The following is a 13,535-nucleotide window of genomic DNA, read 5'->3' as shown; positions in this document are numbered from 1 at the left end:
AATGACCTCACTTTTTCCAAGAGACAGAGAGAAGGGAGGAAAGACCCTATCCCTGTTCCTTATATGTATATGTTCATGGCTACTAACCTAAACATGAACCCAAAGAATAGAAAGACATACATGGAGCTTCAGGCATTGCAAAAGAGTAAAAACCATATATGGAACGTCAGACACTACACTTTCAATATTATTTAGAAGTAAGCTGACTTTTTGGGGAAAAAAACACCTCTTGCTCAAGCTCTGTTGCTAGCTAATGCTAAACCAGATAGCAAGTGCTAGTGACCCATGAAAGCAAGGGCGCAGCGAAGCCAGACATATTTCACAAACACCATAACTATTTTGGCTGGCTCGTTATGAAATTTGATTAGCTTAACTAAGTAGGTGCTAACAAAACACAATACAGCAAGAGCAGACACATGCTAACCTAAATTCATCATCCTCTCACACAACATATAGTGGTGGAAAAAAGTTTTCACACTGTTGAGGGGTAATCTTGTCCTGTTCTTCTTGAATTACTGCTTTTAATTCTGCTAAATTCTTTGGTTTACACTTTGAAACAGACCTTTCGATAATCCATCACAGATTTTCAATGGGGCTCATGTCCAGGTATTGAGCTGGCCACTCTAAGACCTGGATACAGTGCTCCCGCAGCCAAGTTCTACTGGCCCTGGATATGTGGCAAGGGGCATTATCTTGTTGAAACATCCAGTTTTGACCTTGATGGAACAGTGCACGTGCAGGAGGGAGCATGTGGATTTTGAGAATGGCACAATATTTGGCAGAGTTCAATGTGCCATCACAGACAGTGAGATGACCAACACCAGCAGCATTGGAGATAATGCTACGCCTGGCCTTCTGCATACTCTCACATTATCAGGAGGAGGATAAAGCTGGAAACTGGACTCATCTGACCACAGAATCTTCTTCTAATTCCTGGCTGTCCAGTTCTTGTGTGCTTGGGCCCAATGACACCAGGCTAACCTCTGTCTCTCATTGATCAGGGGCTTCTTGACAGCCTTGTAGGACCTTAAGCCATGATCTAAAAGTCGGCCACATACAGTGCGGGTGGAACACTGGACACCAGTTTGGATTGACCACTGCTGCTGAAGCTTGTGTGATGTCATTCGGCAGTTTTCCCTGCACATGCGGTCATTTCTTGCTGAAGAATGGTGGCATATAACTGCCACCTACCGTGCTGGAATGTGACGTGCATAGCTGTTTTATAGGATCTAGTTTACATTCCGTTTATACTAAGCACATTTACGTTCTGTTTGTATTTATTTATTTTGAATAAATAAACTTTTGATTTAATATATTTCACTTACATTGTACTTAAAAATATTGCTTCATGTTGAATAGGACCAAGAATTTTTTTTCAGTGCTATACTCGATTTTAATACTCCTTGACCTCAGCTCAGCCATTAACACAGTCAACCACAATGTGTTAATCAGCTATCAAAACTATTTTGGCATCAGTGATGTGGCCCTGGATTGGTTCATCTTATATCTCTGCTTGGAGATGCCTTCTTCTCTTAACTGAGGTCACACAGGGGTCTATTCTCAGTCCCCATTTATCTACTATACACATGCTAGACCCTGGGGCAAATCATCCTTAGATATAGTATTGATTTCTATTGTTATGATACTCAACTGTATAATAAAGCCCAGTACTACTGATGTCTCAGCTGTTACGTCCTGCCTTGATGAAATGCAGTACTGCGTGTCTAATAATGTCCTGCAGTTGAACGAATTGAATAATTATAATTACGCCTGGCCCCAGCACCAGCAGCATTAACAATCTCTATTCTAGTCACACATTCAAGACACGCAGTCTTACCTACTAATGTTAAAAACAGGCTTTTAACCAAGGTGTTATTTTAGACTCCTCATTGACAGTCAGATGACTAAAGTTGTGCAATCCTGCTTTGTACAACTGAGATATTTAACCAAGATCAGGTCATTCCTCTCAACTCAGAATCAGAAAAGGTTATTCATGCTTTTGTCTCCTCCAGACTAGACTATTAGAATGCCCTTTATTCTGGTATCAGCAGGCAAAACTGACTACAGCTGATACAAAATGCTGCTGCCAGGCTTTTAACACATTCTTAGAGAAGAGAACACCACATCACACCAATCTTTGCTACCTCTTAGAGTTGATTTTAAGACTATTGCTTGCTTTTTATCTGTGATCTATGAGTCTGATCATTGCCTGACTAGGCCTTTTCTGTTCAAGCCCCACAGGTGTAGAACTCACTGCCTAAGGATGCAAGGTCCTCTTAACGAATGCAATTTTTTTGTGTTTGTTTTAATTATTTATCCTGATTTACATTAATGTTTTTAAATAAGTTACTTTTATTCCTTGCTTTAAATATAAAGCACTTTGTAACAGTTTTTTTGAAAGGTGCTTTATAAATAAAGTCATTATCACCATTATTATGATGATGATTATTATTATTAATCCCGTACATATCTTAAAACTATTAATCAGCTATTATCTTCCCCTGTAGTACTGTCTGCAACCACAAACAACTCTTTCTCTGCTGTAGACCACTACTTTTTTTATATCCATTTCAGTGAAGCCTAATGTGAAATGTTCTTTAGGTGACAGAGTCAATGATGGGCTGTGGCATTCAGTGAGTGTTGATACAAGACAACTGCAGATCACTCTGACTGTGGATAATGAGCCAGCCTCCACAACTCCACTGTGGGAACAACTGGAATCAAGAGGCAACTTTTACTTTGGAGGTTAGTAGATGGTGACTGTATATATAGCTTGGTATTCTCTCTTTAATGCACACTGTCACAGAATATTCCTTGAAAGGTTCATAGTGTCTTTAAAACTAAAGGTTGCGTCAATGCGTCATTTCTCTTCAGGTTGTTCCTCCACTGACTGTCTAACTTCAGCTCCAGTCTTCCAGGGCTGCATACAGCTCATTTTCATCAACAGCCAGCCAGTGGACCTCAACCATGTACAGCAAGGCATACTGGGAAACTATAATGAGCTTCAATTTGACATGTGCAATATAAGAGACAGGTAAAGTTGTCCTTTAATTTCCTTATTCACTCTTGAATGTAATTCATGAATAGTTCTAACAAGGACCTCAGGAAATTTTCAGTCAATACATGATTCAAGCCGGCAGCAGAGATGTGTGTTGCCACTTTGTTCATTTATAGATGGTAGTTTGTTTTCTTCAGAGCAGATCAAAAGTCACTGACATTTTGTCCAATAGAGACAAACACTCAGACAAGATCATCCAATTAAACTGCAGCAGATACTGGGTAACACCCTTCTTAGCAGAGGACTATGCCAACAAGCTGCTCCCCACTGTGCTTGGATGGCATGGAACATTTAGTAAGATGAAACAAACATGCTAACTATAGTCCTGTGGAGAAGTGAATGAAGAATCAAGAGCCAAGCTGCACAAATCATCCACACTATTCTGCTTTCATTAAATATAGGCCCTGGTAGCCAAATGGTTACAGCTCATGTCACGTCACCACAGTGTCTGTGGTTCAACTCTGACTGGGCATCCTTGTTGAATATTGTGCCCCTTCTCTCTTCTCTGTGTTTCCTATCTGCAAAAAAGTCTTCTGACCCAACCAGTGCTGACTCAAGTAACATTACCTGAAGACTTTTATCAGTCTCCAAGTGTGTCTGTCTGCTGCTGAGCAGTTCAATTCAAGCTTTGGAGATTTTGTGATTCGTATCTTACAAATAGAATAATCCATCCACGATTATATTTTTTCACTCAGAGAAAAATCTCTATAGAGCTATGTAGATTTGCTTGCATTTATTCGAGAGGTTTCTTTATGATTGGAGGATTTTCCTCACAGTTTTTATTATATGCAGATTATATGCAGCTGATGTACAACATCCTGTGCTGTAAGAAGGCAAGGCTGGTACAGCCTTTGGGTTTTATGAATGTTCACTTTAGTTTTTCAAGCTGTGGCCTTTTTCATGGCCCCAGTTGTGCTTTGTCAAGAGGATGAGGATATGACAACAGACCTGTCTGTTCATCTTCTTTTCTGTGTCCAATTAAACTGTGTGTATGGAGCATGAACATTTATGAGCTGCTGGCTTCTGTAATTTCCTGACCTGTAAGGGCAACAATGAACACAACAATACAGAATAGTTCCATGGTAATTAAACCAATGGCTGCCAACTTATTCCTCCACTGCAATTACTAGGCGAGAGATGAAAGTATATGAAATTATAGCTTTATTCTTGAAAGGCTGGTAATTATGTGGAACAGAAGGAGGTTTCACAAAGGGGCTATTAATCAGAAGAGTTTGGTGTGACATTTCTGTAGACTGCTTATTGTGGTCAAATCCTACTAATGTTCCAGTCTGAAGGTGACAGTGATGCTTTTATTTTTAGAGGAGCACCAAACTGCCAGCAGCAATTGGTCAGGTGTCAGAGGTTCAGAGGTGAAAGAAAATAAGCAGGGTTCTTCCTTCTCATTCTCCCTCAGCTTCTCTTTTTCTTTTTTCTTCACATGACTGCTTCCTCTCTGCCCTCTCACTGACAGCAGGCATTTCACTGAGATTCTTTCAGGAACAGGTTGCATTTTAGACTGCAGGCCCCAACTCAAGCTGGCTGTGAAGCACCATCTTGGCCATCAGTGAAGGTGTAAACACGTGGGATTTGGCTGCTTTCCCAGTTATGCTGAGGAGTTACTATTGCTACCAGTTATAAAATTCTGACGTGAAACACAAAGTCCTCTAACTGTAAACTGCTGTTAGTGAGATATTATCATTTGATTGTGTGTTTGTTGAGGTTTTTATATCAGTGTGATTTTTGATTATTTCTGTCGACATTTTCAATGAAAGGCAGACACAGGATATAATATATAATAAGGATATAATAATGGTTCAATAAAGACTAATGTAAGCATAATATTGTAAACAGATTCAAATGTACAGACAATACATATAGGAAAATCAGACTTACAGAAAGCCAGAAAAAAAAAGGATCCATCTCCCAAAAAACTGTCATTAGTCTGGTCTGGTCATCAGGTTCTCAAAGACTTAACTGCAAATTATATGATGTTTTTTCTTGTTTTTATTTGCCATTATTATAGAATGTATTCATCTTTTCGTGAACAGACTGTGAAAATGATATTGTATTAGAAGTAAAGTGAGATGGTCTTTTCAGATGCCTTCCTAACCTGTGTGAACACGGAGGCCGCTGCTCTCAGAACTGGAGCTCTTTCTCTTGTGACTGTTCAGGAACAGGATACTCTGGAGCCACTTGTCACAGCTGTGAGTTCTCTCTCTTTCATTCCCTCTGCACCTGTCAAATATTGTCTGTCCTCTGAGTTGTAAGGTTTGATTCAGCACACATCTTTACTGGTCTTGCACAGTAACCCACACCCGTCTTCGTTTTTATGAGAGACAAAGCTTCAGCTTGGCATGACTTCATTATCACCACTGCTGTTCTCATTGTACCACTGTATGAGACTGACTTTTTACCAGCTCTGTAGATGGCTCTACACTGACTGACTTTAAACAGAATTTTTACTACGGGTGTCAGCTGATGATATATTCAGTGTGGAAAGATGTATATGTCAAATTCCCCAGCTTCAGAATACTGATGTCTTGTTTATATTCAGGTAAACACACTTGTCTGTCAGATGAGAAAAAGATAGAGATAAAAGAGAGAGAGAGATAAAAAAAAAAAAAAAATCTATACCTGAATCAAGACAGGCCACATTTTCCAACTTATGCAAGGAAAAAAAAACCCCACAAAATGGGGATAGATTTTTTGTCATGCTGGCTTCAGAGATGCAGTGTCACTAAGTGGCTCAGTCCATCGCTTTAGTGCAGACTGAAAAGACTGCTATGCAACTGTGTACAGACATTCATGGTCCCCTCAGGATGAACCGTCTTAACTTTAGTCATCCTGACTTTTCATCTAGTATCATCATCAGGTCAAAATTTCTTAGATTTAAATTTTGATTTATAACCAAAGACATGCAAAACTGGTGTAATGTAGTGAGTTCTGAGAAAGTAAACATAGGTGACACAGGTCAGATATTGATTATTGTAATCTTTATTTTCCACATTTGTTGACTTGTATGTTTGCCTGTAATTTGCAACCTAGAATTACAGATTTCATTTAGTGGCATGTTCAGCAGATGTGCTATACATTGACTAATATATTACACTGGCAGTTATTTTGTTATTGAGTAACTTGCAGTGGACTAAATTACAGAGTATCTCAGCCTCAGATGTCCTTTGTATTTAATACTGATTACAAAATGTTAGTGTGCTAACGTGTTCAACATGGTAAATATTATACCTGGTTAGCAGTCAGTGAGAGCCTATTAGCATGTTGACCTTAGCATGTAGTTAAAACTGATCATTATATATTGTCCCATAAAATCGAACATGTCTAGTTTTATGATCATTTTTATTTATCTTATTTAAGGATCTTCATTGTGAGTTTAGAAAATTATCTTATACTCACAAAATCCTTTCAAACCCACTGTATTACTTATAGAGTTTTATTTATACAGACACATGGTTTACACTGGACAGTGAATGCACCTTACATTGTATGCAACTCTGCAACTCTTTACATAGTCTTTTATCATTCTGACGTGTATGTGGCCTATTAATCTCTTCTCCTTCCAGCCCTCTATGAGGCATCCTGTGAGGCCTACAGGCTGACTGGCAGCTCCTCAGGCTTCTACTCCATTGATCCAGATGGGAGTGGTCCCATGGGGTCCACATTGGTCTACTGCAACATGACAGGTGAGATAGTTGTAATCCACATCTTGGCACCTTTACTCTCTCAGAGTTTCACAGGCAACTGACAGAAAGCTCACTTACAGATCACTCAGCATTGATCTGTGCCACAACAACTCTCAGTGGCTAAGAAATCTATTATAATTATTCAATACTGACAGGTTGAAGCTTGTTTTGTGTTGTCTTCTGTAAATAACTGTTCCATCAGGCATGCATGAGACATTCATTCATTATCTATACCGCTTACTCATGAAGGGTTGCAGGGGGGCTGGAGCCTATCTCAGCTGACATTGGCCAAGAGGCGGGGTACACCCTGTACGGATCGCCAGTCCATAACAGGACCAACATATACGGATAAACAACCATTCACACTCACATTCACACCTACGGGCAATTTAGAGTCACCACTTAACCTAACGTGCATGTCTTTGGACTGTGGGAGGAAGCCGAAGTACCCAGAGAAAACAGGCAGAACATGCAAACTCCACAGAGAAAAGCCCCGGCAAACCATGCATAAGACAGACGACTGAAAATTACATCTGACATGCATTTGAAGAAGACAGTCTGTTATTTACACACAGCTTTATGCTTACTCATGTAAACACTGCAGTTTTAATCAGGCTAGCACTGACCTAAAGTTTAAAAGGGCTAATGCATGCATGTCCTCAGTAAATTCTGGTAAATCTTTATTGTATGGGTTTGTAATAATTGTAATAATAATAATAATTACAGAAATATATTATACGATTATATTTGAACTATATTAGGTACTAAACCGCATTTTTTTCAGTAAACTTCCTTGGAAATTATTAGGAAATTACAGAGCATTAGAATAAAGTTTTACCTAAATTCCATGGCAGTGTTCCATTAGATTACAATTACAATTGACACTTTGACCTGAGGATGGTGCTAGGTTAAAATGTTCACTATTAGCAGAGACTACAGTTTAGTTTTGGATTTCTTTCATCTGCAAGTGGTAAATTTGACCTGATCATAAGGCAAAAGTCAGATTTCCATGAGACTAGGTTCATCCTCTGAGGTCAATGAATATTCAAAATTTTAAAATATGGTCACTGCTTTTCAAAATATGCCCTAGTGAACAGTATTCATGTTGTCATTATGAATGTAATTTCAGTGTAATTTGGCAGGTTAGCTGGATCTGTGAACCAAGTTCCATATCAGCTGGACTTACAGTGGATACAGTGTTTCCTATTACAGTCTAATTTGTCCTGCAACAGTTTCATAATGAAAAATACAAAGTATATACATTTATTAATTTGTAGCTACCTGCCACAATATCAACATTGCCCACCACATATTCAATTTCTATTTTTTTACTATTTCAAATGGGTAAAATCTTATTTCACACTGTGTAGAGCTGTGCAAAGCAGATTGATTTGATCAGTCGCTCCTTGCCCCGCTCTCCCTCTCTCTCTCTCTCTGTTTCTCTCTCTCTCTCTCACAAATACATTGACAACAGACCTGTCTGTGAATAACCCCTACTCTTTATGTTCACTCTGAATTAAAACATGATCATGTGCAGGAGGAGGGATTATTGTTGACAGCCAGATTGTCAAGATTAGCATGCTGTCCATAGCTGCTAGTTGATATTGACTGCTAATGCAGGTGGATATCATTAATGTAAGTTCTTCAACTCTGATCAGCTGTCCATCCTCATGACACGGGGGAAGAAGTGTTCAGTTGACAGTGTCCATCACATAGCTGTTACAGGCTACATTGTCTTTTACAAGGCAATGACATCATCACTGCTGTCTGTTGCTGTCAGCTCCTAGTGCATTTTGTGTATTCAGTCCTCCCTCACAAATACAAACCATTCAGCAGTAAAGATCAGCACAACTTGACCCCAATTAAGGAATCTGTTAGAGATGTAAATAAATCTCAGTTATGTTTAGTGGAGGAATTTTCACTGAGCAAAGTTAACATCTCTGTAATGCATACTGAATGTGGGATAGAGAAAAAAATGATTGTACAAACTCTTGATCCCCTGGCTTGCATTTGCAAGTCACTTTGCAGCCCTCAAGAGTTAGAACCTTCAAGATCTTAGTCTTAGCAACAAATGCTGGGAACCTATAATGTTTTCTGTTTTTATTTGTGTTCACAGAATGCCTTTACACATTGATGCTTCAGCCAGCATCATTATTATTATCACCATTAAAGAACTTGGCCACAATGCTTGGCCACACATAGTATCATAATGACTCATTCTCTGAAGTGAAGGTCTGCTGGGCTTATTCTCTAAGGAATCTGTGTACTACTTTAAGATTAAAACTACACTATTAACAGAACTACATCTCAGTCAGGCACACTTGTTTTTACTAAAGAAGTAATTGTGTAAAATGAAACTGAGCCCTGCCAAACATAGAAGTATAAAGAAACAAAGTATATATATATATATATATATATATATATATATATATATATATATATATATATATATATATATATATAAAGATATACAAAACAGTGCAACTCTAAGTGAACTCTCTTACAGTTCTATACTGTAGACCTGTGTAGTAGGTACTTGAGCTTTTTTGTGTATATTAAAGATTTCTGCAGAAAACAAAAAATAGACATTCGCTCTCTAAACTGGCATTGTACTGTTAGTTAACCAGTGAACACCATATTTAATGCATCAATGCAACACTGTTTAATTGCTTGAACACATAAAACTTAATACATTTCAGTTGAAAAGAAAGAAAATACCTCTAAAGTGTAACAGAAATCAGGATTTCACATTTGTAGCCAATGCCGACAACTAAAAATGTAGCATTGGAAGCCTTTCTCAACACGTCTTGTGGCTCACTTAATACAGTATGTCTAGAAAAGGCTGTTCATTTTTTTTTTAAACAAGATGAGGTCAAACCTATTATAGACTGGTGTGTCTGTGGCCCTTTGTTCACATTGGTCTTAATTTTATTTATATGTTTTGATTAAAAATGTGTCTTTATATTCAATTCACCAAAACTATTTGCCATTCAAATTGATGGATTAATGTCATCACATTGATATTTGCTAAAAGTGCCCAATAACCCCACTTCCCTTAATAATAAACCTAGCCACTCTTTAAATATATGCTTTCAGGAGAATTCATGCCAACAGATTTTTACATACATAAGAAGGTGCAGATGGTGGGTTTATGCTAACAGGCTAACCTTTTTCTTATAATGAGAGAAGGTGTGGTCAGGGTCCATGGAACCAGATTCATATTTAGTTTGCTTTGTCCTGTAGAGGAGAAAGTGTGGACGGTGTTGAGCCACAACAACACAGCCCCAGTCAGAGTCCAGGGCTCCTCTCTGCACAAACCTCACATCATGAAGTTCAACTACAGCGCCTCAGCTGAACAAATACAGGCCATCATAACTCGGTCAGAGCACTGCCAACAGGAAGTGGTTTACAACTGCAGGAAGTCCCGCCTCTTCAATACAAAAGGTGAGGATTAATTTACTCCTGACTTTGACTGTCAAAGTCTGTCCTTCTCCCAACTCGTTTATGGTATACACTAAGAAGATTCACATGCTATAGTGGAGCATTTCATTGTATACGTGTGAATGTGAAAGGTCACGTATCTCTCCCCTTGTTTCCTCTCTATCTCTTTTGTCAACTGTCAACAAAAAAATACCTTCAGTATTTGGATCAAGTGGGCCAACTCAGCATTGGCAGAAACCCAATACTGAAGGACTTGGATCCAACTACAATAAGCACATCTTAGTAATAAACATGAAAACATACAGACAAGCAACAAACAAGCAGCTGCACAGCACAGAGTGTAACAGTAGAAATGCTGAAAGTATTGAAAACTGTGGAGAGAAAAGATTTAAGAAATACATTCAAAAATTTCATACACAAGAGAAACATGATTACAGTTTCAGTGCAGTAATAGGAATTACTGTCAGCACTGACCACACATTCAGCTGTCAAACGGAAAACTACATTATGTTATCCAGCTCTCTTAAATCTTGTTTTCTGGCTCACTAACTAGACTAGATCACTCTGATAACTGCGGTAAATCCCCATGGTAACCTACATATATTGCTGAGCTAACCTGCTCTGGAGCAGGCTAACTTCAGAGGATCAAATAAAAACCTGTTAACAATCCAGCGATTGGCCATTCAGTTGACTGGAAAAACTGAGTCATTAGTCTACGGGATCCTGACAGGGACAAAAGACTTAATATTGTTAATACAATACTGAGCAATAAAAATATAAATAAAGAGCCGTAGATGTCTCTATAGATCAGTGGGCAATTTTGCAGAATTCTGGTTTTAAAACAGCTTCTAACAGTGTGAGTTCACCAAACCAAACGACTGCAGAATGACGATTAAAGCTGCATTTTAATTGAGAAATGTTTCTTTGGTTCCTCACATAATTCCCAACAATGCTGCTGCTTTTACACTTGCTCATTCCATCACTGTAGCTCAAAATAACACAAGGAGGCTATGTGATGATAATTGGAAATAAACTAAACCCTCTGTCGTTTATCTTTATTAGAAAAAATAATCCACGCACTGATATTTCCCAAGTGCAACATTTCAGTCAGTCAGGACTCATGTCAGCCATTAAGGACTTTTCTCTTCCTCTCCTCTGCTCTCTGTTTAGGCACCAGAAATAGTCTGACATTATCTGTAAAGTTTTTATGTGCATCACATGTTTGTAATGACAAGGGCATTTAGAAACACAGGGAGCTGGTCCAGAGGGAAATCCAGGGAATTGTGTAGGGCAAGAATCCAGAAGGGATAACTAGGTGGAGGCAGATCAGCAGGCTTGTTTAGACAAGGTGGGGAAACAGCAGAGATTACAATGATGATGGAGATGGGATGCAGCTGGTGGTTCTCCTCTGATTCCAATGCACCTGCAGGTAAAATCCCATTGTGAATAATAACGGGGCTAAGTTTGAAATTACCAACTGGTGCAACTGGATCCTGAACACTATTCTTATGAGATGAAGCTGGTTCTGTGCAGGAGCTGTTCAGAGCTATTCAGCAGAGCAGGATTGTGAGCTGACTGTTCTGTGCTTTAGAGAATCAGGGTGGTGTCTGTTTGAAGTGTTTACTGGTAAATTGAAAGTCTCCTCTTTGCCACATTGTCACTCTTCCTCTTTTTGTGTGTTCTTTTAATGGCTATGGTGTCCCAGTCATCCAGCATTTGCTCCTAAATCATGACACATTCTCGAGGCTCTGAATTCCACAATTTCCTGCAAACAAATGTTCATCATCTTAGCAGATGGCATGTAGATATTAACTATGAACATATTGTTTATTACTGATGGGGTATATTTTTATTTTCTTTATACGCTGAAGATGGGTGTTATCATCTTTTTTTCTATTTTCTAAATTTCTATTTTTACATAAATGGAGCACTGCAACACAACAATTTCCCATAAGGGATCAATAAAGTATTCTGATTCTGATTTTGATTCAGATCAAAGAGACAGAGAACATCTATTCGTACATGAACACGTGTGACTGTCACTTTTGTTGATTGAGCTCAGACATCTTATGAAGAGAAAGGTCAAATATCTCTCTGAACTTCACTTTTCAGTGTGTTTATTGACAAAATAAATACAGTAGGACAAATTATTATGCTAATTATAATATTAATTATTTAGGCTTATGAAAAATTATGCCAATTTACAGAACAACAACAATTATTGTTTCAAACAGCCTCCTGGCTTTACAGACGAAGTCAATTTCCACTTGTGGAGCTCAGCCTTTGTTGTCTCTCCTTTTTGTCTAGTAGTGGTGGGCGGATCGATCCAAATATCGATAGTATCGATACCAAGTCGGTATCGGTATCGGATCAATACTAGCCTGGTGAGATCGATTCTTTACTTTAAGTTCCGCTCTTGTTTGCAATGCTGCGGTTTCGGCAAAGAGGAAACAGCCAGGTCGCCGGACTCGGCGCTCCTGTGTCAGCGCAGAGCAGGCACACTTTGCTCCACCTCCCCCCTCCTGTGTTTCGATGTTGCGCCGTCACGTGAGTCACGTGACTTAGACGCGCAAAGCAAACAAACAAGCAAGTTGCCAGCTCAGGTTCATCAGCACACGCACAGAGCCAAGCCGAAAACGAGACAACAGCAAAATGTGGGATTTGTAAAAAGCTAGTCAGGTATAGTGGAAACACTACCAATTTATATAAACATATAAAAAACCATCCAAAAGAAAACATGGAACTACAAAAACGGAGAGAGGAGGCGAGAACCCCCCCCCCGGCCCCGCTGCAAGACCCCCAGTCCAGAGGCAAGAGGTCATTGGCAGAGGCCTTTCAGCATGGCAGAGAATATCCAGGCAGGTTATAGTGTTGAAAGTAACAAAGTGAAACTGTTATTTATTACTTTAGCCAACTCTATTTAATTATAAACTTTGTCCTAATTCTGTCCTGGGTTTTAACTATTTAATAATAAAAAAAGGAAACATCACAAAAAACACAGGGTCATGAAAATTAATTGAGATTTAGCAATTCAGTGACGCATCCACCTTATTTATTGAAAAGTATTGGTATCAGTATCGGTGATACTGGCCCGTATTTACTTGGTATCGGATCAATACCAAAATATGCAGTATTGCACACACCACTATTGTCTGGTTTGTTCTTTGCTCCTGCTCATGGTCCAGGTACCAAATATTGCATGAGCACTGCATGCCCTGTCATGACTGAATAAAGCAGTACAGAACATTAAAGGTTTCCTGTTTTTTTTTTTTTTTTTGTATTTTTGTTTTGTTTTTTACCTAGTAGTTCTGGAGCCGTTTTTGCATGACTGTGGGTGA

General features: G+C 38.8%; 1 protein-coding gene across 1 annotated transcript in view; it reads left to right on the top strand.

The window, feature by feature from the left end:
• The window catches only part of LOC108900665 (contactin-associated protein-like 5), a gene marked incomplete at its 3' end in the record, with an annotated part of 43,394 nt that extends 33,194 nt beyond the window's left edge, over positions 1-10,200 (top strand). The window contains exons 9-13 of the mRNA XM_018701832.2: positions 2,602-2,745; positions 2,875-3,034; positions 5,156-5,262; positions 6,637-6,756; positions 10,000-10,200. Of these exons, the coding sequence (XP_018557348.1) occupies positions 2,602-2,745; positions 2,875-3,034; positions 5,156-5,262; positions 6,637-6,756; positions 10,000-10,200 (732 nt within the window). The remainder of the gene's footprint in view (positions 1-2,601; positions 2,746-2,874; positions 3,035-5,155; positions 5,263-6,636; positions 6,757-9,999) is intronic.
• Positions 10,201-13,535: the final 3,335 nt, after the last annotated feature.

This window comes from Lates calcarifer, unplaced genomic scaffold, assembly GCF_001640805.2.
Source record: "Lates calcarifer isolate ASB-BC8 unplaced genomic scaffold, TLL_Latcal_v3 _unitig_457_quiver_929, whole genome shotgun sequence".
Lineage (NCBI taxonomy): Eukaryota > Metazoa > Chordata > Actinopteri > Centropomidae > Lates > Lates calcarifer.
Note: the sequence above shows the minus strand (reverse complement) of the source record. Positions and strands in the feature narration are given on the sequence as shown.